We start from the raw sequence: 27,611 nt of genomic DNA, 5'->3' as shown, positions 1-27,611 counted from the left end.
TCAGGTACAGTGGCTGGGAAAGTTGGAAGGGGCCAGCAAAGGTGTTCTTCTAGGCTTGGGGAGAACTAAAGAGTTTCGAGTTAGACTGTTGATGTGATCAGGTTTGCCCATTAGAGACATGACTTTGTCTCCTGTGAGAGACAGATTTGGGGCAGGAAGACCAGAATAAAAGGATTGTGATGGCCAGGTGGGAGAGGATGAAATTTGAATTCCTCTGGCAGTGGGAACAGAGAAGAATGAATTTGACATCTGAAAGGGAGACTCTAAAGGATTTGGAGTTGGATTGGCTGTGGACGTAAAGAATTGGGAGAGGAATCTTGAATGTTTACTTGAAGGTCTCTGGAATGGCAACTAATAACACAGCAGTTAAGGTTATTTGGAGTCTACAACTTTATTTTTTTTCTTAGACAGTTTTTAATGTTTTTGTTCCCAGGAGTAAATAATAATAACTAATAAATAGTGCTTACTATGTTAGGAACAGTTCTAAGAGTTTCATATGTGCTGTATTTTATTGAATCTAAAAGCCCATTAACTATAAGATGCACCATTATCCCATGTACCATTAGAAGAAAAATACTGTCAATTAAATATGCATGACATACAAGACACACCTGATTTCAGGGATGATAAAAATAGGTATCCTGGACTCAGTGAATTATAACACACACTCATTTTATCTCTATAACAGCCCTCTGAGGTAGGTTCTATTATTATCCTCATTGTTCAAATGAGGAAACAGAAGCAGAGAGATTACATGAACTTGTTCTATCCAGCCTCTATCCAGGTAGCCAGGATTTGGCCCCGTGCAGTCTGGCTTTGAAGACTGTACTCTTAGCTCCAAGAACGGGCATTGGATAAAGCACCACATTCAAGTTCATCACAGTCTAGGGACTGAATATTCGTGTTAGAGATGAAACTAGAAACACCCAAGAAGCAGCACCTGCTTTGTAGTTCCACCCTCAGTGGAAAACAACCCTAGAACGCAGAGGATTGAACCCTCAGGGCAGTGACTGCGGGAGGGGCACCATCCTGGCACCGAGGACCAAGTACACCTTGTTCTACCTGGCAGAAAACACCATGTTCCTTGCAGTGTGGTTCCTGACTCTCTGACATTTCTTGTTGGAGAAGGAAGATGTATAAATGGGCATGTTTGAAACAATCATTTGGCAGAGAGCTGTGCTGTTTCCAATATTCCAAAGGCCAAAATGTACGGGACAAAGAATTAGGACTTTGGGTCAGGATGTGGAGTGAGTAATTGATTCATTTTTATCAAGAAATATTTACTGAGAGTGTGCTATTCACCAGGCAGTGGGTTAGGCCCAGGGAACCCAGAGATGAAGTAAGGCCCAGACTGTCATCAAGTCTAGGTGCAAAGGGTGGTCAGACAAGTACCTTACAAACCACAAAGGTAATTGCCATGGATTTACTTCAAATCTTTCAGAATAAACCAAGGATGAGGAAGTGGTGCGGGTATAGCTGAAACATAAATGGTTCATGTGTGAATTGTTGAAGCTGGGTTTTATGTACATGAGTTCAATACACTATTATACTTCTAAATATGTTAAAAAATTTCCTAGAGTAATGAAAATGAGGGAGAAAGAAAATAACAGGGTGAAGAACATGTTCAAAAGGAGTCCATCCCCCATGGAAACAACTAAGTGTCCATTAACAGATGAATGGATAAAGAAACTGTGGTATATGTATAGGATGGAATATTACTCAGCCATAAAAAAGAATGAAATTTTGCCATTTGTGGCAACATGGATGGATTTGGAGGTCATAATGCTAAGTGAAACAAGTCAGACAGAGAAAGATACTGTATGATATCACTTATATGTATTATTTGTGTTCTAAAAAAGACAACAAACTTCTGAAGGTAAAAAAAGAAGCAGATTCACCGATATAGAGAACAAACTAGTGGTTATCAGTTGTGGGGGGCAATACAGGGGTGGAGGAGTGGGAGGTACAAACTGTTGGGTGTAAGATAGGCACAAGGATGTACTGTACAACCCGGGGGAATACAGCCAATATTTTGTAATAACTGTAAATGGAAAGTAACCTTTAAAAATTGTATAGAAATCAAAAACTTTTTAAATTTTAAAAAAGGAGCCCATCCCAAATTTAACAAAAAAGGAAGCTTTATGGGCTCTATTTTAAAAATGATATTTTAATTAGGCTTGAGAGGTTGTGACTTAAGGAAACCAGAGTGCCTGCAGGAAACCGCCAAGAACAGGCATCTAGTATCGCATGGCATCCGTGTTCCTTATTATTGCCTGTAGGATGTGTTAAATTACTGTGCATTTTAATAATAAAAATCTGCAAAAAAATAAAGGTATTTATTCAGTACAGTGAAAGCATGGGAGAATGAGAAAAATATTCAGAAGGTGAGTTTTGAGGAGATGGTGGCCTCTGGATATAAGGACAAGGGGAGGGCTTCAAATGACCATCAGCCAAGATTCAAAAGCAGAGAAATGAAATTGACGTTCATGGGGTAGATGGCAAATCCAGGGGTCAGTCAGTGGGAAATTGGATTGAATAAGGTCAAGTGAAATGGTCTAGGACTCTTTATCATCAAAGTTAGGAGTAGGCTATATCTAGATATATTATACCTAACACATGTCACTTAATAAGTGACAGACATGCTTGTGGTTTACACTCAATGGGTCTTTACAATACGTTCTTGAAAATAATAAAGGTAGGGACTTCCCTGGTGGCGCAGTGGTTAAGAATCCGCCTGCCAGTGCATGGGACACAGGTTCGAGCCCTGGTCCGGGAAGATCCCACATGTGGCGGAGCAACTAAGCCCATGCGCCACAACTACTGAGCCTGTGCTCTAGAGCCGGCAAGCCACAACTGCTGAGCCCGAGTGCCACAACTACAGAAGTCCACGCGCCTAGAGCCCGTGCTCTGCAACAAGAGAAGCCACCCAATGAGAAGCCCGGGAACCACAACGAAGAGTAGCCCCCGCTCACTGCAACGAGAGAAAAGCCTGCGCACAGCAACAAAGACCCAAGGCAGACAAAAATAAAAATAAATAAATAAAAATTTATTTTAAAAAATAATAAAGGTAGTATTTTTTTGTGTATGAAAGTATTCAAAGTGTCTTGGAAATCATCCTGCATATTTTGGAAAATAAGCATTTTCCATTTTTTTTTAAATTGAGGTATAGCTGAGTACAATATTAGTTTCAGGTGTACAACATAGTGATTCAATATTTTTATAATTATACTCCATTTAAAGTTATTATAAAATATTGGCTATATTCACTGTGCTGTACAATGTATCCTTGTAGCTTGTTTATTTTATACACAATAGTTTGTACCTCTGAATCCCCTACCCCTATCGTGTCCCTTCCCCCTTCCATCTCCCCACCGGTAACCACTAGTTTGTTCTCTAGATCTGTCAGTCTGTTTCTGTTAACGTTTTCTATTTTTACAACTTGCTTAAAAGGCCTATTTTATTACCACTCTGAAGCCCATGATCTTTCTCTCCCTTGGGACACCGCCTCCCCAAGGAGGATGGCAGTCCTATGTATTTTCTCAAAAAAAGTCTCAGGCAGAAGGTAGAATTTGGACTGGAACTTTAAGGTAGAATAAGGACAGTTACAATAGGAACAAAATTGTTGAGCTCAGAAGTCCTTACTCTGCCATGAACAATATAGCTTGTGCTCAAAGTGACCCACCTCAGTTATATGAAAGTGGAGTGAGTACTACTCTCCAGTTTCAAAAGGACCCTTTTGCACAGTTAACCGACACTTTCTGCTGAAGTTTCATCTAACCACACCAAGAATTCTTAAGTCCTCAGATCTAGGCAACAGTCTCTAAGTAACTGGACGATCAACAGAGAAAGTTTGTGAACTTTTCTGAAAACGATACTTAAGTGAGGGTCTGTCTGTCAATATTGTCACACACCCATCTCAAAAAACATCAGGTTCAAATCCATTTCTTCCCTGATCACCTCTTCTTTTACCTTTTTTCCCCCCTTCTTACTATGCTTTTTCTTTTCTTTCCTTATTTAGTGAGATTGCCAGGAAGAAAATTTTCTCTACCTTTCTAGGTTCTTTTGGCTGGTCTAAGAATTAAATTGACATCAGATTAATATGTGAAAATCAAACAAAAGTGTAATAACATGTATACATGGGAGGGACCCAGGAAAACTGAGTAATGCACCAAAATGCTGGAAACCCTCATCTTATATACCATCTTCAGCTAAAGACAAAAAAGATTGTTTCTGGCACTGGTTTGAGACTTCAAAGGCGAAGAAGGCAACTGACATGGAGATTAAAAAGCAAGTGTTTGGTAAACAAATGCTTGCTGGGTATCACAGACACAATGGGACAGAGGGGAATTTTAACAGACTTTGCTAGGTTCCTCCCTGTCTACCACACCCAGTTCACACTCTAGTTATCCATGGCGACAGCGCCCTTGCTAGAACAGGTCCTCTATCTACATTCTTCTAGACAGTGAAGGGGAAGGTCAAAGTTTTTTCCTGTGTCTTTTGGGCCTTGATTGGTTTCAGCTAGAAATAATACGCACGCCAAAGAGACATTTTGGGATGGCAAATTTTGCTCCCCTGCAGGATGAATGTCAATTCCAGATGAAAATTTTTTCTAAATATAATTTTAAAAAAGCTTTTATTTCTAATGGAATACTGCAGGAACACTGGTGAGAAAAAAACTCACTTCCACTTTGAATTCGCTCCCAGGTCGCATTCTCTCCCTGGATTCCCTGACCGGGCCCCCCAAAGCCTCAGTCAGCCCAGACAGCCTCGCCCTCCCGGGTACCTAGACCCTTCGGCCTGAGCAGAGACCCTAAGAGCTTCCTGCTCCTCCCTGCTGAGAAAAGGGAAAGCAGTTCTTCGCCCTCCCTATATTAAGGTCGCTCCCAGCCCCGCCGCCTCCAGGACCCCACTAATTAGCATTCCCTAACTCCGCCACTTTCCCACTTCCGGGACCGGCGCTTTTTCCGGCGCCCGGAAGTGCGTCATCACCCAGCGCCCGCGCCCCGGGCCCCACGCCGCCCAGGCGCTCCAGGAGGCCCTGAGATTACGGTGCTTGCGTGCACTGCAGCGTCCTGGACGGGAACGGGGGTGGCTGCTCCTCGGCGCCGCGATGCAGGTCTCCAGCCTCAATGAAGTGAAGATTTACAGTCTCAGCTGCGGCAAGTCCCTTCCCGAGGTGAGTCACGTCGGGTCCTCCTCTTCGCGGGGCAGCCGCCCCTCTCCTCCCTGTTCCTGGTAGTTTCATCTGGGCCCGGGCCGGCCCCAGACTAGGGGAGGCCCAGAGTCCGGGGACGGTGCCTGGGGGAGCTGGTCGGTGCTGGGAGACGAGGACAGTGCTGTTACCGCGCCAGAGCCTGGGCCGAGGGGTGATCGGGATTGATGAGTTGGCTTGAACTTTTTGCGGGTAAAGTTCTCTAGAACAGAGGAGCTGTCCCTTTGGGCTTGTATAATGTTCACAGCCGCTGCCACACCGAGGAGGAAAACGCGGACAGATTGGTTGACAGGTATTTCTCCCCCACTTTAATGCCCGCTCATCAGCTCTTCGTTGAATTCCTGTTATATGCCAAGTTCTAGAAATACAGCAGTGAAGAGAAATGCAGACTTTGCGTCAGCAGCATTTATGATGTGGACGGCAGTATTTTTGAACCTTGCTGAACTTAACTTGATTTCGTTGAGTCTTAGGACATCAGAATTGGAAGGCGTTTGGAAAGTCAGCCATTCTCTTCCAATCTTTTCATGTTGAAAATATGCAAGAGATCCAGCGAGGGGAAGGGTGACTTGTCCAGAGTCATCCACCTAGGCTCTGTAGCTTGTATGTTATTTCTCGTAAGTGCTGGTCAGGCTGCTGTCGAAGCACTGCCAGTGAGAAGAAACTTTTGGCAGAAGCTCTTCCATTTTGAGACTGCTTGTTAGACAGTTGTTTTAAAACACGCCCCCTTTCTACATGCCGCAGTTGCTCTGAGTCCTGCCCTTGGAAATCAGAATAAGTGTAACTCTTCCTTGTGTCTGACCCTAAAAGATTTGGAGCCAGTGATTAGACTCTTCTCAGAATTCAGGTTAAATAACTCCTTGTTCTCCAGCTGTTTGTCACACAGCATGATCCTTCTCATTTTGTTCTTTGGTTCTGCACATTTGCTGAGACGTGAGTACCCGCAGGCAGCCCTGTTCTAAGTGTTGGGATACGTGATGAACCGGTCAGATAAGGTTCCCTGTTGGGGAAAAGGATAATAAGTAAGCAAATAGGACAACTTCAGATACTGAAAAGTGCTTTGAGGGTCTATAAGAGAGCACTTGTGGATGAATTGTTTAGAGAAAGTGGTTTGGACTCAAGCCCTCAGGGAAGGCCCCTCTACAAGGGGGTAACATTTGAACAGAAACTTGGTTGATGAAAAGGGTTGAGTCTTTTGAAGATGGGAGAAAGGAAGAGTTTTCCGTACTGAGGGAACAGAAAGTGTCAGTGACCCACAATGGAAGGCACTTGGCACGTTGGAGAAACAGGAGAAGCACGGTTGTGGCTGTGGAATGCTCAGTGGGGCAAGAGGGTGGGGACAGCTGAGGCTGGAGAGGTGGGCCTTGTAGACCAAGGCAGGAAATTAGGGTTTTATTCTTAGTGCTGTTGGAAGCTGTTGCTGGGTTTCAGACTGGCTGCTCTCTGGTAAATTACTGCAGCTGGGGAGGGTGTGAGTGGGGATGAGTTAGGTGGTCCAACTGAGAGACGGGTAGCTCGGGCTAGGATGGTAGCAGAGGAGATGCTAAGACTGGGTGGGGTAAAGGAGGTGTTTTGGAGGTAGGCTAATGGGACTTGCTAATGAGTTGGATAGTCGTAGGAAGTTGAGGTGAAGGAAGGAATCAAGAGAGAACTCTTAGGGTGTGGATCTGAATAACTGGGTACACGGTGTTGCTGATAACTGAAATGGAGAATTGAGCACATTGGGGGTCGGGGGAAGGTAGTGAGCAAAAGGCATGAAAAGTTTTATTTTTGATACTGAAGGTTTGATGTTCTAATAAACATCAGGTGGAAATGTTGAGTAAACAGGTATGTGTATCCTGTTAGGGAATCTCTCTAAATCTTCTTTTAAAGTAATTCTGACTTATCAACAAATTGCCTATTTTGCTTTACCTACTTCAAATGTAAGATCAAGCAGGGTTTTGGTTTTTTTTCTTCTTTTCTTTTCTTTTGTTTTTTTTCAACAATGGCGGGATGCCTGTCCAGTGAGAGAATGAGGTCATCAGCATTTCCAGAGCTCTTTTGCTGGGTTTCTGGTTAAATTCTTTGGCGTTGGTAAAGTGACGTTCTCTATCAGCTGTGATTTTGTAGAACACAAAGAGGATGCCTGATATCAGCGACAACTTTCAGTTCTTTGTTGAACTTTTAAAACTTAGACTGGTTCATTCCTGCCCCGTGCTGACTCTGTCTGGTGTGCTCTCCTGTAGTGCTGTCAGTGTGTACAGAAACTCCAGAGTGAACTGTTTTTTCATCATTTTTCAACTCTTTTCCATCGTCACCGTTGTAAGGAATTTCTGGCTCTTTTAGGTCCCAGGCTCCCATTTAGAAGGCAATTTCAGTCCCCTCTCCTTTGCCCCAAGCTCCTGATGTGTGAGACCAGCTATTGAATGAACTGCCCCCTTCTTTAGCATAACTCCCTGAGAAGAGGAAATCGAATCCCCTATGAAAGGACAAGCCCTTTGTTTTGCTTCTGTTAAGTTGATGTAGAAGAATGTATCGAGTGTCCAGAAATATAGTTTAACGTCACCTTTAATTGAAACATTTCTGCCTAAAATGAAATCAGAGCAGTGTAATCACAAAGACTAACACAGACCTGTAAACCAATGCCCTAAACACAAGGCAGGAGGAGAGCTCTGGCTCAGACTGCGGCCCTTCAAAGAGTGACACCTGTTCCAGCGTCCACACTGCCTCAGGCGTCACACTTAGGGTCTTCAGGAGTGGGACTACATGACCAGAGAGCCCTAAAGATTATAATGTCCTGTGTCTGACATGGGCTGTACATTGGGTTTGTGCTTTTAGAAATGACATCTGTTAATTTTTCTCTTGCTTTTCTTTGATTTCCTGAGGGTATGTTTTCTTAGCCTCGTCATTATTGACATTTGGGGCTGGACGGTGCTTGTTGTACAGGCTGTCCTGTGCATTGTAGGAGGCTTGGCAGCGTCCCTGACCTCTACCCACTAGTTGCCAGGAGTGCCCACCCCTTCCCATTGTGGCAACCAAGTACACTTTAAGAATTGCCAGATGCCCTTCGGAGGCAAAGTTGCCCCTGGTTGTGAACCACTGCTTTAAGGTAATCGTAACTGATTAGTGCTTCATCATTGGCACCTGTTCATGCAATGGACTTATGCTGCAAGCTAAAATAAGGTACAGGAATTACAGAACAAAATCTGGTGTCAGCGAATGTGACTTTTAAAAGTATCATTTCTTTATTATCAAGTGTCAGCTGTTTGGTCAGGTTTATTTATCTAGGTTTATGTTTTGTAAAAAATATATTTCTTTAAGAAACTTTCTCCATTTAATGTTTGCTTTTTAAAATTTCACTTAAATAAAGTTCCATATATTAGGTATAACCCATAATATTTGAGGCTTACTCCTTTCCCTTAGGTTGATTAGATGAACTAGTTTTCTCTTGTATAAAATATGGTAGTTCTAAAAATTTATTGTCTAGTATATGTAAATGTATACCAGAAAAAAATCCATGTAACAGGATGTTAACAGTAGGGTTAGGATTACAGAGTATTTTCATTTTCTATGTTATATATTCCTATAAAGTTTCAATTTTTTAATATGAGCATGTATTATTTTTGTAAGCAGAGAAACAATTCAAGTAAATATGTTTTAAAATAAAGTCTCTTTGTTTTCTTTAAGTGGCTTTCTGACAGAAAAAAGAGAGCACTTCAGAAGAAAGATATTGGTGAGTATTATTTTTTTCATTTCAGCTACATTTGTGATCCACGTTATAATGCTTTTCTCATTTATTGTTATCATATTTAAGTGAAGGTTTACAAAAACACAGTGGAATTCAGGCAGTGGAAAATAAACTTTCTGCCTTTTTCCTTCCTTTTTCTTAAAAATTTTAATTAATTTATTTATTGATTTATGGCTCTGTTGGGTTTTTTTGTTGCTGTGCACGGGCTTTCTCTAGTTGCAGCGAGCGGGGGCTACTCTTCCTTGCCCTGCACGGGTTTCTCATTGCAGTGGCTTCTCTTGTTGCGGAGCACGGGCTCTAGGCGTGTGGGCTTCAGTAGTTGTGGCACACGGGCTCAGTAGTTGTGGCGCACGGGCTTAGTTGCTCCACGGCAGGTGGGATCTTCCCGGACCAGGGCTTGAACCCGTGTCCCCTGCCTTGGCAGGTGGATTCTTAACCACTGTGCCACCAGGGAAGCCCCCTTTTCCTTCTTAAGAAAACCTTTGTTGTGCTTGATACAGTCCCGTGGGTATGGGGTTTGATTGTACCTTCTTAAGCACTAGTAAGTTAGCTTGTTACTGTTTCATGGATGATAGCAGAAGACGTAAGACTCCTGGGTCAGAGACAAGGGCTGCATTACTCAGGCGGCACAGCAGATAGCATGATCACCAGCATGCTCTGTCACCCCCCTGCCCAAGTTCCACAGGGGCACTCAGTGTGGCCCAGATGGGCGCACTGCGTGCAGTGGCTTTGTGTTGCAGCTGAGGAACACTGAACTTGAGAAGTCCACTGCCTTTACAGCAAGCAGTAAACAAACCTGCTCTCTGTCTAGAGGAGACTTACCTGTGGAGGTTCCCAGCTGCATAAATAATGCTGAGAAATGGCTCAGGTAAAGGAGTGGCCAGGGCCTTACAGTCTTGCCGTACCCAGCAAGACCAATAGGAATGCAAGCAGTCCTAGAAGGACTGGCTCTCCTAACAGTTCCATAATCACTTTGTTTTCCAGTGTATCATATCTTTTTCCATTTGTTAAATCCATTTGTCAGTTTTTGAGCGATAGAGACAATGAACATTTTCTTTCTGAACAAAGTAATTTTACGTACAGGACATATGAACATGAACATATGGTCATTGTAGAAGATTTTGATTCTTTAAGTTATGACAGCAGGGAAGATAGGTTTGTAAGATCAGTTTTTAACTTAAATCATTTTGGACAAATTTTCATTAAATTTTCTCTGTTACAACTTGTCATAGTTGAAAGATGATTAAGTTCCCACATATTTTGTTCAAGTTATTTTCTGAAAATCAGAGACCTAAGATATTGAAACGGTTTCTGGATGTGAGATAAATACATCAAAGCAAGCATCTTGGAGAAGAAGTAGGCTTTATAGAAAATTAGAAAATTACAACTTTAAATCAAAGGAAAAGAATAATTGCTGCTTTCACAGTGCTTACTGATTTTGATTTCTTCTGATTCTCTCATTCCACTCCAGTGTTCTAGTGTGTAAGAAAACAGGTTCAGATTACTTAGAGGAAAATCTTGTTCATTGACTCCTTTCCAGCCCATCTCAAGAGTATCGTGTGTCTTCCGAATTTAGTGGGCCATTCCTGCTCAGTTGGTTGGTTTAGTGAACAGGGCAATAATGTGCCAGAGAGTCATACACAGTCCTTACAGTGGGCGCATTGTTACAGTAGCAGCCAGCAAGAATCCACACTTTCTTGTTGCAGGGAACCAGTTTTTGTGAGAGTACGTTTAAGTGTTTAGACCCAGAGATTGCTCTAAGGCTTCCTCTAGCCTGGATCTTCTTGGCCGCAGTTCAGTGCTGCCACAAAGAGGCAAAAGTCGGCTTGGTAGCAGCTTCTTATATAAAGTTAAGATTTTAAAGGTTTAGACTTGTTATTATTTAGGAGAAAAAATGGTAAAGATTTTTGTCTTAGCCATGATCCATGATTGAATAACAATAGTGGTTTAATGTTTATTCTGTTGCCTCTTTATCCCGGGCTTGAAACTGGATGTTTGATGCACTATTATGGACATTTTTTTTTCCCGAATTAACGATGACACTTTTTCCTTTTTGAAAAATAAAAATAAAATACTTAGTTTAGAAAAATAAGGTATGAGCTAAGAGAAAAGCTTGCTGTGTCATGGGCGGGGCTGTGTCCGTGCGCCTTCCCGATGCTGGGAGGCACTGGGACATTGCCGTTGGTAGTGACCCCGCTCTGAATACTGTCTTCCTGGACACAAGAGTAAGCACGTGGCGGTTAAACCAGTTATTTATCTTCTTTCTTTGTAGATGTCCGCAGGAGAATTGAACTTATTCAGGATTTTGAAATGCCTACTGTTTGTACCACTATTAAGGTGTCAAAAGATGGACAGTATATTTTAGCAACCGGTAAGCATCTTTTTGGTTATGATTTACATATACTTCGTAGCAGGAAATGTTATGATGGGAAAGGTCACTTTTTAAAAATTACCCTGACATTTTATTATTAAAAAATTTCAAACATATAGAAATATTGAAAAAACTGTACAGTGAACAGCCTGTCACCTAGATTCTTCAGTAGTTTACTGTATTTGCTTTATCACATATCTGTCTACCCATCTTTCTGCCATCCATCAATCCATCCTGTTTTTTGATACATTTCAGAGTAAGTTGCAGGTATTAGTATACTTCACCCCTAAATACCTCAGTGTGTACATCATTAACTAGAGTTCAGTATTCGTTTATTGCTTTTTTTTAAAAGATAAATTTGTATAAGTACATTGATGAGCTTGGACAAATGCCTGTGTAGCCCAAACCCCTACCAAGATACAAAACATTCTTTCATCCAGAGCATTCCGTCATGCCCCCCGCAGTCGGTCCCTGCTCCCACTCGTGTAGCCAGCCGCTGCTGTGATTGATTTTTCCGCCACAGACAAGTGTAGCCTGTTTTAAATGGACTTCATGTAAATGCAGTCATACACTGTGTATTTTTTTTGTGTAAGACTTATTTCATCTAGGACTTCATATTTCAGATTCATTCATGTCATTATATGTGTTCTTTCTTTATTAGCAAATGGTATTTCCTTGTAGGAATATGCCACACTTTGTTAATTTATTCTTCATTTGGTGGACACCTGGGCTATTTTCATTCTTCGACTGTTATTGGTAAAGCATTATGAACCGTCTTGTCCAAGTCTGTTTTGAGGACATTGCTGGGTCAGAGGGTAGGTATATATTTGGTTTGATGAGAAACTGCCAGATGGTTTTCCAGAGCAGTCACATCATTTTGCGCTCCTACCAGCAGTGAATGATGGTTCCAGGAAAGGTCATTTTTATCGTAATGATTTTCTCTATCATGTACTAGTATTTTTTATGTCACTAAGATTTTATGTTAGCAGTATTCATCAGTATCAAAAAGTCAACAAATATAGGGAACTTTTAATATATTGTAAGTTAGAACAGCATTACCCAGCCTTTTTATGGTTGTGATTTGCTACATCTATCCTGGGTATTGTCCACTTAAATTGTTTTGTTGGCTAACATTATCCATCTATATCTCTTTTCCAACCACTTTCTTATTTGACAACTTTTCTACATCCACGTGCTAGTCTCTTTTGTTCTGTGTCAATGGTTGTCTCATTACTAACACTATCCACATTTTTTAGCGTCCAGTTTTATGGTCAGAATCTAAATTATATGTATATATATATATATATGTAACATATATATTGTATATAGAGTATGTGTGTGTATATATACTATACTATATACTGTTTTTAAATGAGATCTTGGGCTTTGATCCATGCCAGAAAACATAGGACTACTTCATTCCTTTCTTTTAAAAATATCCTTAGTGGTTTTAAAAGTCAGTCTTTTTCTTTTCATGATAAACTTATAAAAAATGCAAACATTATAGAAATACATAAGATAAAATGTGAAAGGCCCTAAGGTTGCACTAAAATACACAAGATATCACTGTGCTTATTCCTCCATCTTCTTTCTGTACAGAGTACTGACACTGTCATTGTTGAGTTTTACAAAAGCCAGATCACAGTATAAGCGCCACTCTGCAGCCCTCACTGCACCCGCTGTACTCACTCTCCCTTTCACTTTGTAGTATGTTTTGGCAGCTTTCCATGTCAGGAGTTACAGGTCTGCGTCATCCTCTTTATAACCTCTATAATGATTTACCATCATTTATTGAATCGTTTCCCTATCTGTGGACATTTAATTTGCTTTCAATTTTTGGCCATCAGTAAATAATGCTGCGATGAACATTCTTCATGTCTTTGGTACACTTATGGGTGTGTTTCTGTAGAATAAATTTGTATAAGTTGAAATACAGATATAAGGTGTATGAGCATCACATGTTTTACAGATATTGCCAGATTGTCCTCCAAAGAATTTCTAATAATTTATACTTATCACCAAAGCATGAGAGAACTTTTTTTGAACATCAACCTCAATGCAGATACTAACCAGTTTTTCATCTTTGCCATCTGATACACAAAAACTAATTTTTTTGAATTTTTGAATTTTATTTTTTATACAGCAGGTTCTTATTATTTATCTATTTTATAAATATTGACAAAAACTAATTTTTAAAAAATCTACTTTGTTAGATTATTTGTGAAGTTGATTAGTTAGTTGTATTTCATACACAGGTGTATACATTTTCCATGACTTGCTTGTTTATATCCTTTGTTCATTTTTCCCTTGGGATGTGGGAGAGGGCTTTTTTTTTTTTTTGAATATCTTTATTGGCGTATAATTGCTTTACAGTGTTGTGTTAGTTTCTGCTGTACAACAAAGTGAATCAGCTATATGTATTCATATATCCCCACATCCCCTCCCTCTTGAGCCTCCCTCCCACCCTCTCTATCCCAGGCCTCTAGATCGTCACAAAGCATCGAGCTGATCTCCCTGTGCTATGCAGCAGCTTCCCACTAGCCGTCCATTTTAGGAGAGGGCTGCTTTTAAATTGTTTTTGTTTGATATGCTTATAATGAATCTTGCTTACCTCTAAACAAAAAGTATACTCAACATATCTGCAGGATATTGATAATGAAAAGTATGTCCTTTAGGTTTTACATCACGTTAAATTTTTTTATAGGAACATACAAACCTCGAGTTCGGTGTTATGACACCTATCAATTATCCTTGAAGTTTGAAAGGTGTTTAGATTCAGAAGGTAAGTAAGAGGTTATACTTGAAATCACTAAAATAGTTGTTATTTTTGGCTGCTCTTCTGCTTTTTAAGATGGGCATGGGTTGGGTATCAGTTTTCTGTGCTGTGTAACAAATTGCAATAAACGCGGCAGCTTAAAAAAGATTCATTTATTAGCTCATAGCTCTGTAGGTAAAGTCCGTCCAGGCTTTTCTGTGTTCTGTGCTCAGGGCTGACCTCTAGGTGTCAGCCAGGTGGGACTCTTCCAGAGGCCCTGGGCAAGACCCCTTTTCAAACTTACAGGATGTTGGCAGAATGCAGTTTGTTTTGGTTGTAGGGCTAGGGACCCCTCTGCTGCTGGCTGTCAGCCTGGGGGCATGCTCAGCTTCTAGAGACCCCTGCATTCCTCCTCACTTGGTCCCCTCCTCCTTCAAGCCAGCAGCAGCTCATTGGATCCTTCTCGTGCTCTGAATCTCTCTGACTACCCCTTCTGCCGCCAGCTGGAGAAAACTCTGCTTTGAAAGGGCTCGTGTGATTATAAATCTTTCCTTTGCCATAGAACGTGATGTAATCACAAGAGCGGTGTCTCCTCACATTGATAGCGTCCACCCACACTCTCCAGAGGAGGGGACTGCCCTGGGGGGAAGGTCAGCGGGGTCATTCTTAGAATTCTGCCTGGCACAGGGCGCAGGTTGAAATGGGAGAGTTCAGGTATTTTTGTCAGGTGGCCTCATGTTTGAGATTGAGGGAAAAGAAGTTAATGGGATATGTATTCTCTTAACTTGTTTCACTGTCTTCTTTTTAAAACACAGTACAAACTCCATGTGCTGCTAATAATAACTGTTTTCATTCTTTATTTTCATTTAGCAGGTATACTATGAATGAGTAAAAAGTTACTGTTACCTTTTTTAAAGCAAAAAGTTTTGAGTTTTTAATGTTTGTTGTTTTACTTTGAATATCTCAGAAAAACTGTGACAAAATTTAGAAGTCATTATGTTTTGTAAATTTATTATTTAATTTGCTTCAGTTCTGTAGAAAATCTAGCTGATCTGTATAAAGAAACTATAAAGCTTTTAATTTTCCATTTGGTGTTTTGGGGGGGCAATATAGCATGGAAACTTTGTTCTTGTGTTATGTAGGTGCAAAAAGGGAAGAAAAACCCAGCACTTGTATATAGTATTTGTGTTGAGTTAGAATCTTTGCATCAAATTTGTATTTTTATTAAAAAAGTGGACTGATAATTGTATTTTTCCTATTATTTTTCAGTTGTCACCTTTGAAACTTTGTCTGATGACTATTCAAAGGTATGCTTTGTAGCATTGGTTTATCCTGCCTGTCCTCAGGAAATGAATGAGTGGGATTTGTTTTTATGATAAGTGTTTTTATGATGTTTCCATTGTTAAATTTAAAATGGCTGTATAGTAAAATAAAACCTATTGTTTTCTATTAATATATACTTAGTTTGTCACATGTATGTGACAACTGGGATAGAGATAGCCTTTGGCCAGTCTAATATCGAAATAAGTTTGCCATAGCATGTATGAATGAAACCTTATCTATATTTTTAAGAATTGGTAGCAGTCATCTTTTTAGACCATCCTGTGTTCTAGATGTGTGATTTTCATTATTGCATTTATTATTTTCGTTTCCTTATTCATATGTGAAAAGTACAGCAGCAGTGTTGTATGCTTAATTTTCTTAACCCTGCAAATAAGTGGTTGTGCATATACTGAAACGGCTCGAGACACAGCTAATATATTTATGTTTCCTTTTCTTTCTTTTTTGGTGCCATTAGTGCATCTTTCAACTCTTGTGGTAATTTTCAACAGTTACAAGATTGTCAGTAAAAGTGCCTTATTCAGTTTAAAATGAAAAACTTTTAGAGATGTCATCATGAAGGAAAATTGAATTTTCAGAGCTGACATGCTTTCTGTGTTGTCTTCAGTTCTGGAAACTATGGGGTACAGTTTATCCTTCTGCCTGTGGTAGCCGTTTATCGTACATTTTGGGACTTGTAATTTTATAGTATATTTTCTCTAGATCTTGATAAATTTGCTTTTCAATACCATCTGCAGATTTTTAAGGTACCTTTGTAATACGTTAAAGTTAAATTTATACAAGGAGCCTATCAAACTCCGTGTGATAATAGTGAGATTACTAAAACGTGTTCTTAAGTGAAATAGGAAATGACTCACTGAGGTTACTGAGCAGTGCTCTACATTACAGAGTGCTGGTGCCAGATAGATGAAGGGCATTCGTATTAAGTCTTTCAGTTAGAAGGTAAAGTTTGCCAAAAACCTATCTAAGATGCAGGAACGCATTAAGTAACTAATGGAGAGGTTTGTTTCTCAAACACATTTCTTAACCATCCTGGCGAGTTGTGTTTATACACATGCGTTTACAGAGAGCAAGGAGGAGGATGAGAGATCAGAGATTTTCTTGCTTTGCCGGTTTCAGTGATGATGATGAAATAAATACTTTAACCTAAGCAAACTAATTTTCTTGTTTCATTTTCAGATTGTCTTCCTGCACAATGATAGATACATTGAATTTCATTCACAATCAGGTTTCTACTACAAAACCAGAATACCAAAGTTCGGGAGAGATTTTTCTTACCATTATCCATCCTGTGACTTGTACTTTGTTGGCGCAAGGTATTGGGGTCTAATCACCCTTTGTTTTCTCCTTTCCACCTCCCCAAGCAACTTCTGTTCTTAAAATTGAGGAGAGGGATTAAAAGAAGGATAAGACATTATCCCTGCCTTATGGTTGCTCCAAGAGTGTAGTTCCAAAGTGACTGGCTCATTTAGGAATTACATCCTTGACTTCTATTAGCGTGGTGCTCTAAATCTAGAGAGACATGGTGACCCAGTAGTGTAGCAGTGGTGTGGAGTCAGTATCTTAGCCCCATTGCATGCATTTTAAAACTTTTATTCTTAAATGCTACCTTCTTTATGATTATAAAAATAAGTCATATCCATTTTAGAAAATTGGGGAAATATAAAAAAGAATAAAGAAGAAAAAAAATCACCCATAATTATGCCACTCAGAGGAAACCCTTATTAGTATTTTATTGTTATTTCATTGTAGTCTTATATACATACACTTATAGATACATTTTGGATCTTGTATTCTCCGTGTTATTTGTAAATAATATCCTACTTAATGACTTCATAATATTTCCTTGGCACATGGGTCGTTTAAATCACTTTTATGCATGAACAAACTTACAGGTAAGGTGGTTATCTTTTAGGGTTAGAATGCATTTTTGTGTCAGTTTTACAAAGGGAAGTGATGCTTTGTGACAGATCCATGTTTCTAAAAATTATATTTACTTGAAGAAACGTTCATTGTAGTTTCCTGGATTTTTCACTTTATTCATTGTTTGGCAGCTCTGAAGTTTACAGATTGAACTTGGAACAAGGACGGTTCCTGAATCCTCTACAGACTGATGCTGCGTGAGTGTTTTGTTATAAGAATCCTGCTGTATTTATTTTGGCCAGGAGATGAAGCCAGACGCCCAGTTTGTTGTCAAATGACAGGTGTTGCCTGTAAGCAGAGCTCTGGGCAGCTTAGGTAAAAGAGTAACATTAAATTTTTTCCCACACAAAAAATTCACTAGAAGACCTGGGGATGTTGTAAAATTAAAAAAAAAATTTTTTTAAATATATGTGAAGAGTTTTTAACTCACTCCAGAAATTCAGTTGCTGTTTTTTTCTGTGTTCTTTAAATTTTCATTCGTGATTTAGTTTTGTGGTATTTTCTTTTATAGAGAAATTTTGAAGTAACTTGGAGTACTGTTTTTTTATTTTATTTTGTTATGCTTTTGCTGGCAGACATTTAAGAGTTTTTCACGTTTTCTTTTCATCATGTTATGGTCTGTACTTTTGTTTTATTCATAGAGAGATGCTTTAGGAATGCATGTGTCATAATAGTATTAATACTGAGTAATAGTAACAGCAGCAGTGAAAGCACTTACTGTGCGCCAGGCATTACTCAGGATTTTATATATACTCACTCATTTGAAACTTCTAACATATTTTTACAGTCTAGGTACTATTGTTATCTCCATTTTACAGCTAGGGCAGCTGAGACTCAGAGAGGGTAAGTAGCTTGTTTAAGTCCACACAGCTAGCATAGAGTGGAAGCTGGATTACTTCTCACCTATGTATATAATGAGCTTGTTGGATTTTCCTTATTGCTTTGAAGGGGATTTTTAAAGGTTGGAAGAACAGGTAGCGATAAAAACCAGGTAAACTCTGGGTTTCTTTTCCACATTGATTTGAAATACTCTTATTTTCTTTACAAAGAAATTATAGTAATGTCATGATGCATCCTTGAATAATAAAAAGTTATATGCTCTTTAGTTGCAGAATTTCCTGTTTATAATAACAACTTTTATTTATTGTCTTGTAAACGCTAGACGTTGTGCTGAACATGTAGTTAGTTTTTTCTTTTAATCCTCACAACAACCATCTGAGATTGGTGAATACCATTTTTCAGAAAAAGAGAACGAGCCTAGATCAGTGTACTCAACAAGCTGGTCAAGTCTCAGGATTGGCGTAGTGATAGCCTGCGTTCTTTTTGCTTTGGGAGAAAATATATGGGGAAATGTGTTCTCGCGATGGTGGAATAGTGTTTTTGAAGAAAGCCCTTCCTTGTCTCGTCCCCCGGCAGATAGAGTGTCACCCTGGGGTCTGACACTGTGGGGACTGTGTACGATGCACCGGCCCCTTCGATGCCTCGGTGCCTCGCCTACGCAGATGAGCGCGAGAATCTGCTGCCACCTTACGCACAGCATTGCGTTTACTGTTTGTTTAGAAAGTTTATTGAGTGTCTGTCGTCCCCGCCCCCTGCAAAAGTAGATGCTAAAACTCCCTTATCGCTTTACTATTTTAGGGAGAATAATGTTTGTGACGTAAATTCAGTGCATGGCTTATTTGCCGCAGGAACAATAGAGGTAAGCGTACGTTGACTTTATTTTTTAGAACATTTGCTCTATATTTGATAACGAATGGAGTTTTATTTAAAGACAGCGTTGCTTGGTTCCTAAGAGCAGGGTGCTGATGAAGCCACAGGCCACTGGTTTGCTTTTCGTATGGACCGTGGGTCACGTTCCACAGAGATACAGCTGTGCCGTTGCTGCAGACTGTGCCCCTTGTGCATTGATTTGGTCTGCGAGGGCCATCATCGTCGGGGGTGAGACCTGAAGTCGCTGCTGGATTGCCAGCTCCAGTATGATTGCCACCCTTGTTCTTAACAGGAGGCAGTCCCAGCTGTCTGCTGCTTGATAGTTTTATGACTGACTTTCCCTGAGGCTTGTTTTTCTCATCAGTGAAATGGAGGTGATAATACTTACCTTGGCAACTGTATAGAGGTGCTGTGCTGGTGAGAATCACATGAAAGAACTATTCGAAAACATTATAAACTGGAAAGGTATATGGGGTTGTGATTTGGACATCCTCTATAGTAGCATTCGATAAATGCACAACATTTTCATTTTAAACTACAGCACCTTTCAATCAGTGTCCTTCATGCTTACCAGTAGTTTTTCTAGATTTGCATTTTTTAATTACAATATTGTTAAATACTCATAATAAAAAAAGGTAAAAATGTCAAAAACGTATTATTAAAAAAGTACCCTTCTGTGCTTTCCAGTTACCAAATCCTCGTACACCCGAGGTAACTCTAATGGCTTGCAGTATTCTCCTTTCTTTTCTGTTTCTCTGTGTGTGTGCAGGTATGCATATGTGTTAGTAATATGGTTTTAAAAGTTTTTCACAAAATTGAAATTATACCATGGTTCTTCATTTGCTTTTTTTTAATGTAATGGTATATAATGTACGTCTTTATACATTGGTACTTGTAATTACTTATAAAGCTAAAGTAATTTTAAAAAAGTTTATTTATTTATTTTTGTCTGCATTGGGTCTTTGTTGCTGCGCGCGGGCTTTCTCTAGTTGCGGCGAGCGGGAGCTACTCTTCATTGCGGTGCACGGGCTTCTCATTTCAGTGGCTTCTTTTGTTGTGAAGCACGGGCTCTAGGCGCATGGGCTTCAGTAGTTGTGGCGCACGGGCTCTAGAGCGCAGGCTCAGTAGTTGTGGCACACGGGCTCTAGAGCGCAGGCTCAGTAGTTGTGGCTCACGGGCTCTAGAGCGCAGGCTCAGTAGTTGTGGCTCACGGGCTCTAGAGCGCAGGCTCAGTAGTTGTGGCTCACGGGCTCTAGAGCGCAGGCTCAGTAGTTGTGGCTCACGGGCTCTAGAGCGCAGGCTCAGTAGTTGTGGCTCACGGGCTCTAGAGCGCAGGCTCAGTAGTTGTGGCTCACGGGCTCTAGAGCGCAGGCTCAGTAGTTGTGGCTCACGGGCTCTAGAGCGCAGGCTCAGTAGTTGTGGCTCACGGGCTCTAGAGCGCAGGCTCAGTAGTTGTGGCTCACGGGCTCTAGAGCGCAGGCTCAGTAGTTGTGGCTCACGGGCTCTAGAGTGCAGGCTCAGTAGTTGTGGCTCACGGGCTCCAGAGCGCAGGCTCAGTAGTTGTGGCGCACGGGCTTGGTTGCTCCGTGGCATGTGGGATCTTCCTCGACCAGGGCTCGAACCCGAGTCTCCTGCATTGGCAGGTGGATTCTTAACCACTGCGTGACCAGGGAAGCCCCTAAAGTAATTTTTTTAAACTGATGGATAGGATTCCATTGTTTGAATGTACTGTAGTTTTTTAAACCAATCCATCTGGATGAAATTTAGGTTTCTTTACTCAAATTATTTTTATGTTGAAAGATTAAACTTTGAAATGGAACACATGAGGTTGATTTAATGGAAACATATAAAACTATGTTGACAGTGTTATAACACTGTTAAGCCTAAGTCAGGCCAGTGAAGCATTATCTTGCTAATTACTTTTCTTGAGATTACCAAGGGGAAGTTTTCAAATAATTTTCTTGAAAAAATTGTTTATTTGAATAGAGTCCTTACAGAGCAAGTTAGGCTAGAAATCAGGAAGCGTGCTCTGTAAGAGAAGTTATGTATTAGAGCAGGTTGCTCTTTCACCAGCTGTTTTTTTGTTTGTTTGTTTGTTTTTGTTTTTTTGCGGTACGCGGGCCTCTCACTGTTGTGGCCTCTCCCATTGCGGAGCACAGGCTCCGGATGCACAGGCTCAGCGGCCATGGTTCACGGGCCCAGCCGCTCCGCGGCATGTGGGATCTTCCCGGACCAGGGCACGAACCCGTGTCCCCTGCATCAGCAGGTGGACTCTCAACCACTGTGCCACCGGGGAAGCCCTCACCAGCTGTTTTAAGACCAGCCCTGAGACTTGTTGAAGGGAGAGCAGAACCCCCCAGACCAAAGGCTGGGTTCCTGAAATTCCTTTGGTACCTTGATTACTGGGGGCTTGAAATTTGATATGCATAGTCAGACCAGACTTTAAAATTCATTTTACATTAATTTTTTTTAAAATAAATTTATTTCTGTATGTAGTTTTGGCTGCATTGAGTCTTTGTTGCTGTATGCGGGCTTTCTCTAGCTGCAAGAGTAGCGGGGGCTACTCTTCATTGCGGTGAGCAGGCTTCTTATCACAGTGGCTTCTCTTTGTTGCGGAGCACAGGCTCTAGGCGCTTGGGCTTCAGTAGTTGTGGCGTGGGTTCAGTAGTTGTGGCTCGCGGGCTCTAGAGTGCAGGCTCAGGAGTTGTGGCCCACAGGCTTAGTTGCTCCGCGGCACGTGTGATCTTTCCGGACCAGGGCTCGAACTCGTGTGCCCTGCATTGGCAGGCGGATTCTTAATCACTGCGCCACCAGGGAAGTCCTAATTTTTACATTATATGTTGGATTTTGATTTCTTCTGTGATAGTTATTGTAGTACCTATATTAAACTTTTATCATTGATACAATCATATTTACAAATTTATATTTTCCCAGTTATACCAAAATATCTTTCATAACTCCTCTCCCCGCTACCACACCAACCAAATCAAGGTCCATTCAAGGGTCATGCATCACATTTTGCACTTGTTTTTCTTAACCATCCTTCTTCTCTTCTTTTAAGTTATAAAAGAAACGCAGCTAATGATAAAACATTTAACAGTACTAAAAATGATATAGGTAAAAAGTTTGAAAAAGTTAAATTCTTTTTTTTTTAACATCTTTATTGGAGTATAATTGCTTTACAAGGGTGTGTTAGTTTCTGCTTTATAACAAAGTGAATCAGTTATACATATACATATGTTCCCATATCTCTTCCTTCTTGCATCTACCTCCCTCCCACCCTCCCTATCCCACCCTTCTAGCTGGTCACAAAGCACCAAACTGATCTCCCTGTGCTATGCGGCTGCTTCCCACTAGCTATCTATTTTACGTTTGGTAGTGTATATATGTCCATGCCACTCTCTCACTTTGTCACAGCTTACCCTTCCCCCTCCCCATATCCTCAAATCCATTCTCTAGTAGGTCTGTGTCTTTATTCCTATCTTACCCCTAGGTTCTTCATGACATTTTTTTTTCTTAAATTCCATGTATATGTGTTAGCATATGGTATTTGTCTTTCTCTTTCTGACTTACTTCACTCTGTATGACAGATTCTAGGTCCATCCACCTCATTCCAAATAGCTCAATTTCGTTTCTTTTTATGGCTGAGTAATATTCCATTGTATATATGTGCCACATCTTCCTTATCCATTCATCTGTTGATGGGCACTTAGGTTGCTTCCATGTCCTGGCTATTGTAAATAGAGCTGCAATGAACATTGTGGTACATGACTCTTTTTGAATTATGGTTTTCTCAGGGTATATGCCCAGTAGTGGGATTGCTGGGTCATATGGTAGTTCTATTTGTAGTTTTTTAAGGAACCTCCATACTGTTCTCCATAGTGGCTGTACCAATTCACATTCCCACCAGGAGTGCAAGAGTGTTCCCTTTTCTCCACACCCTCTCCAGCATTTATTGTTTCTAGATTTTTTGATGATTGCCCTTCTGACTGGTGTGAGATGATATCTCATTGTAGTTTTGATTTGTATTTCCCTAATGATTAATGATGTTGAGCATTCTTTCATGTGTTTGTTGGCAGTCTGTATATCTTCTTTGGAGAAATGTCTATTTAGATCTTCTGCCCATTTTTGGATTGGGTTTTTTGTTTTTTTGTTATTGAGCTGCATGACCTGCTTATAAATTTTGGAGATTAATCCTTTGTCAGTTGCTTCATTTGCAAATATTTTCTCCCATTCTGAGGGTTGTCTTTTGGTCTTGTTTATGGTTTCCTTGGCTGTGCAAAAGCTTTGCAGTTTCATTAGGTCCCATTTGTTTCTTTTTGTTTTTATTTCCATTTCTCTAGGAGGTGGGTCAAAAAGGATCTTGCTGTGATTTATGTCAGAGTGTTCTGCCTATGTTTTCCTCGAAGAGTTTGATAGTTTCTGGCCTTACATTTAGGTCTTTAATCCATTTTGAGCTTATTTTTATGTATGGTGTTAGGGAGTGATCTCATACATTTACATACTCATACTTTTACATGTACCTGTCCAGTTTTCCCAGCACCACTTATTGAAGAGGCTGTCCTTTCTCCACTGTACATTCCTGCCTCCTTTATCAAAGATAAGGTGACCATATGTGCGTGGCTTTATCTCTGGGCTTTCTATCCTGTTCCATTGATCTGTATTTCTGTTTTTGTGCCAGTACCATACTGTCTTGATTACTGTAGCTTTGTAGTATAGTCTGAAGTCAGGGAGCCTGATTCCTCCAGCTCCGTTTTTCATTCTCAAGATTGCTTTGGCTATTCGGGGTCTTTGGTGTTTCCATATAAATTGTGAAATTTTTCGTTCTAGTTCTGTGAAAAATGCCAGTGGTAGTTTGATAGGGATTGCATTGAATCTGTAGATTGCTTTGGGTAGTAGAGTCATTTTCACAATGTTGATTCTTCCAATCTAAGAACATGGTATATCTCTCCATCTATTTGTATCATCTTTAATTTCTTTTATCAGTGTCTTATAATTTTCTGCATACAGAAAAAGGTAAATTCTTATTCCCCACGAGGTAATCAGTGTTAATGAGGCTTTTTTTTTTGGTATTTGTCTAAAAATTATCTAGTATTTAAAATGACTGTGTTTTATTTGTTTAGGGCCGAGTGGAGTGCTGGGACCCAAGGACGCGTGGCAGAGTTGGCCTGTTAGATTGCGCCTTAAGTAGTGTCACAGCTGATTCAGAGTAAGTGAGAGTGAAGTCGCAGTTTAAATTCTCATCAGCTTCTGATTTAAACAAACGTATCAACACTAAATTAAAATCAGTTGCTAAAGGATGACACTCTTAAAACACGTTTATCTGAGGTTGTGGTTTTGTGATTGTTTTATGTAGAAACCCTTTCCTGTGAAAGGTCACTAAGTGGGGAAGCCAGATGGAATTCTTTGTTTATATAGTTGCTGTGGAATTTTGTTAAAACAAATACACTGCAGGAATTTGTATTTCCCATTCTGTAGGATATGGTGATGGAACCAGGAGTCTACCACTCCATTTAACAAACAAAAATATGTGCTTTGAATTCTAATGTAGAGGGAAGCAATGTTTTTGATATTTTCTTGTTCCTATTTGGCCATTCCTACACTTAAAATAATTGGAAAAGTAGATCACAGTTGGGGGATGAAAACCTCTAAAGCTTGAATTAAGTAATACCTATAAGCCCCCTGTCCTTTTCCCACTCACAAGAGTACTTACTGTTATACTGCTTGGTACATATGTTTTCAGACATTTTTTTTTTTTGGCCTTGACGCATGGCTTGCGGGATCTTACTGCACCCACCAGGGATCGAACCCGGGCCCCCGGCAGTGAACGTTCCGAGTCCTAACCACTGGACCGCCAGGGAATTCCCTTCAGACATTTTTCTGTGCTCATATTAACACATGCAGATTATCACTCTCTTTGTCAGATCCTTGATATGGGATTAGTTGCTATAATCAGCTTGGGAATGCCCTTTCTCTGGGGTCTTGTTATTCATGGAAATGTCATTTTACTTTGTCTTTCAGTTGATGAGACATTTATCTACAGTCATGTCACATAGGAGGTGGAGTGTTAGATGGGTGGGCTGAGAGAGACTAACTCTAAATTTATTGTAGAATTTTGTGTGATTTGCATTTTTCTGGGGGAGAGAAGAAATATAGTTCTTTCTTTTGAAAAAATCAGCTTTGTAAAAAAGCATTCTTGACCTAGAAAAAAAAGCTAAGAATCACTGAATGGAAAGATGTCTGTTTCTAATGTATACATTTTTCCCTCTGTCATAAGTAAAGAAAAAATTTTTTCCATCTTTTAATTATGACATTGAAAGTGAGTATAGGAAATTTTTTTCCTGAGTATTGTTACTGAGTTTTATTAAAGTAATGAATAACTTCATTAGTCATGGTATGGAGTATAGTGTATTAAACAATCTAAAAATGGAAAACGCATTCTACATTTGATTTTTCATTTTGTTTTGGAATTACTTAGACATTTTTATTGTGAAATGTACACATACAGAAAAACTCATAAAACATTAATGTGCATATTACTGAATTATGAGTCTCTACATTTGTTAATAGAATAAAGCAACAGAAAATGCTTATTAGTATTCATCAAATAGGTATGAAAGAAAATGAATCAGAAACTTGTTTATTTTTAGAAAGTAGAAAATCAGGTTTAAGTGAAAGATATTTACTCACTCTATAGGAAGCAAAGAGGTTAATTTTCTCTTACCCTTAAGCATTAACTTGTGTTTGAATTAGAATAAAGAGACTTGTGTACAAACTCTGTCATTAATTGTTTAATCTTGAAAAGTCATTTAAGAAAACAGGCCAGCAGGAGTTATTTGCAGTATGTCTTAAGGTTATTTCTACTTCAATGACTACAATAGAAGTACCATTATATAAAATTTAAGGAAGGGATGTTAAAAAATAATCTTAACTGTGGTCTCTAGAAACATGGGAGTAGTTTTTCTTTTTTTGTTAGAATATTGATTCACAAATATTTTTGGTGGCCTCTTTTGTCCTTAGGGGTGAGGCATTTTTCAGCTGTCATGATGGAGGTTATTTTATTTATTAAATTTTTTTTTTTATTTTGTAAAGATGATTTGTACTTAATGTAAAAAGATACTAAGCAGTTTCAAAAATGCACAGAAGAAAGTAAAAATGACTTCTGCATATATACAGTACAGGTAGGTCTAATTTAAGTAACAGACCACTCTTGGTTCGTGAAGGATGCTTATAGTTTTTCACTAGTACACATCTATTTACAGTTTGATTATTTCCTGGGAAAATATCAAGAGCTTGAACAGCATACATATTCTTAAGGCTTTTGGTACCCATTGCTAAATTGCCTGACAGGAAAAGGTAACATCAATTTAAAGGTCTACCTACGTGTACAGAGTGCACATTCTCCCACCTTCCATAGCCCAAGGTGTTAATCCCATTATAATAATACTAAGATGTCAGAAAGAGCCCGGGATATCGAATCAAAATACAGCTTGGTAGAAATAATAGCTAACAGTACTTTCTATTTGCCAGGTAGTGTTCTAAGTTCTCTACATATATTAACTTATTTAATAAAACAACAACAGTCTTTGATGCAGGTACTGTTTTGTATTTATTTTACAGATGAGGAAGTATTGACCAATAGCCTACGTAAGGCTTTAAGAATTATGTGGCAGAAGCATATTTATTTCTAGGGAAAGATGTTCCAAATATGCTGTTAAGTGGAAAAGCAAATCATACAGTTTCCTATAGAGTTTTATCACATTTTCATAAGGAAAACAATGAACTTATGTGTCCAGTCATAGGGACGAAATCTGCATATGTTACAAAGTGTTAAAAGTAGCTCTGCCTGCTGATTCAGCTTCAGGTGATTTTTTTTTTTTTTTTTTTTTTTTTTGCGGAACGCGGGCCTCTCACTGCTGTGGCCTCTCCTGTTGTGGAGCGCAGGCTCAGCGGCCATGGCTCACGGGCTCAGACACTCCACGGCATGTGGGATCTTCCCAGACCGGGGCACGAACCCGCGTCCCCTGCATCGGCAGGCGGACTCTCAACAACTGCGCCACCAGGGAAGCCCCAGGTGATTTTATTTATTAATTTTTTTATGCTTAGCTTTATTTTTTTCCTACACAAACATTATAAGCCGTCACCTCTGTATTTGACATAGGTAGAGTTCTGGAAGGTGGAGCCAATACAGTCAGAGAAAGAAATACGTGTTAAATTTTGGCTAGCGGAGGACAGGCTTTTGTTCTTTACAGATGATGTGATTGTCTGCCTAAGAAACCCAGTAGAACTAACTGAAAAACTATAAACACTAATATGAGAGTTAAGTAAATTGGTTACAAAATAAATGTACAAAATCAGTGGCGTTGATGTTTATCAGCAATATCCAGTTAGAAAGGTACAATGAAAAGCAGTTCTCATAACAAAATAATTTACAACAAAACAATTGTAAAATACTGAGGGATAAGCTTAATAAGTGACTATCTGAAGAAAGGGACAAAATTTTATTAAGAAACAAAAAAGTTTGACTAGGGCTTCCCTGGTGGCACAGTGGTTAAGAATCCGCCTGTCAATGCAG

General features: G+C 39.8%; 1 protein-coding gene across 5 annotated transcripts in view; it reads left to right on the top strand.

Moving 5' to 3' along the window:
- Positions 1 to 5,046: 5,046 nt before the first annotated feature.
- Positions 5,047 to 27,611, top strand: part of NOL10 (nucleolar protein 10) — an 87,853-nt gene continuing 65,288 nt past the window's right edge. The window contains exons 1-9 of one of the 5 annotated variants that reach the window (XM_082851601.1): positions 5,047 to 5,176; positions 8,876 to 8,921; positions 11,209 to 11,307; positions 14,012 to 14,089; positions 15,332 to 15,369; positions 16,583 to 16,719; positions 17,458 to 17,523; positions 18,965 to 19,025; positions 24,160 to 24,245. In XM_082851601.1, coding sequence (XP_082707727.1) covers positions 5,111 to 5,176; positions 8,876 to 8,921; positions 11,209 to 11,307; positions 14,012 to 14,089; positions 15,332 to 15,369; positions 16,583 to 16,719; positions 17,458 to 17,523; positions 18,965 to 19,025; positions 24,160 to 24,245 — 677 coding nt within the window. In that variant the 5' untranslated portion in view covers positions 5,047 to 5,110. The other 4 variants (XM_082851602.1, XM_082851604.1, XM_082851603.1 and 1 more) reach the window with 4 other exon arrangements.

The sequence above is a fragment of the Leucopleurus acutus genome (genome assembly GCF_964270905.1).
Source record: "Leucopleurus acutus genome assembly, chromosome: 12".
Classification (NCBI taxonomy): Eukaryota; Metazoa; Chordata; class Mammalia; order Artiodactyla; family Delphinidae; genus Leucopleurus; species Leucopleurus acutus.
The sequence above is the reverse complement of the archived record's forward strand: the minus strand, read 5'-3'. Positions and strand labels throughout refer to the sequence as shown.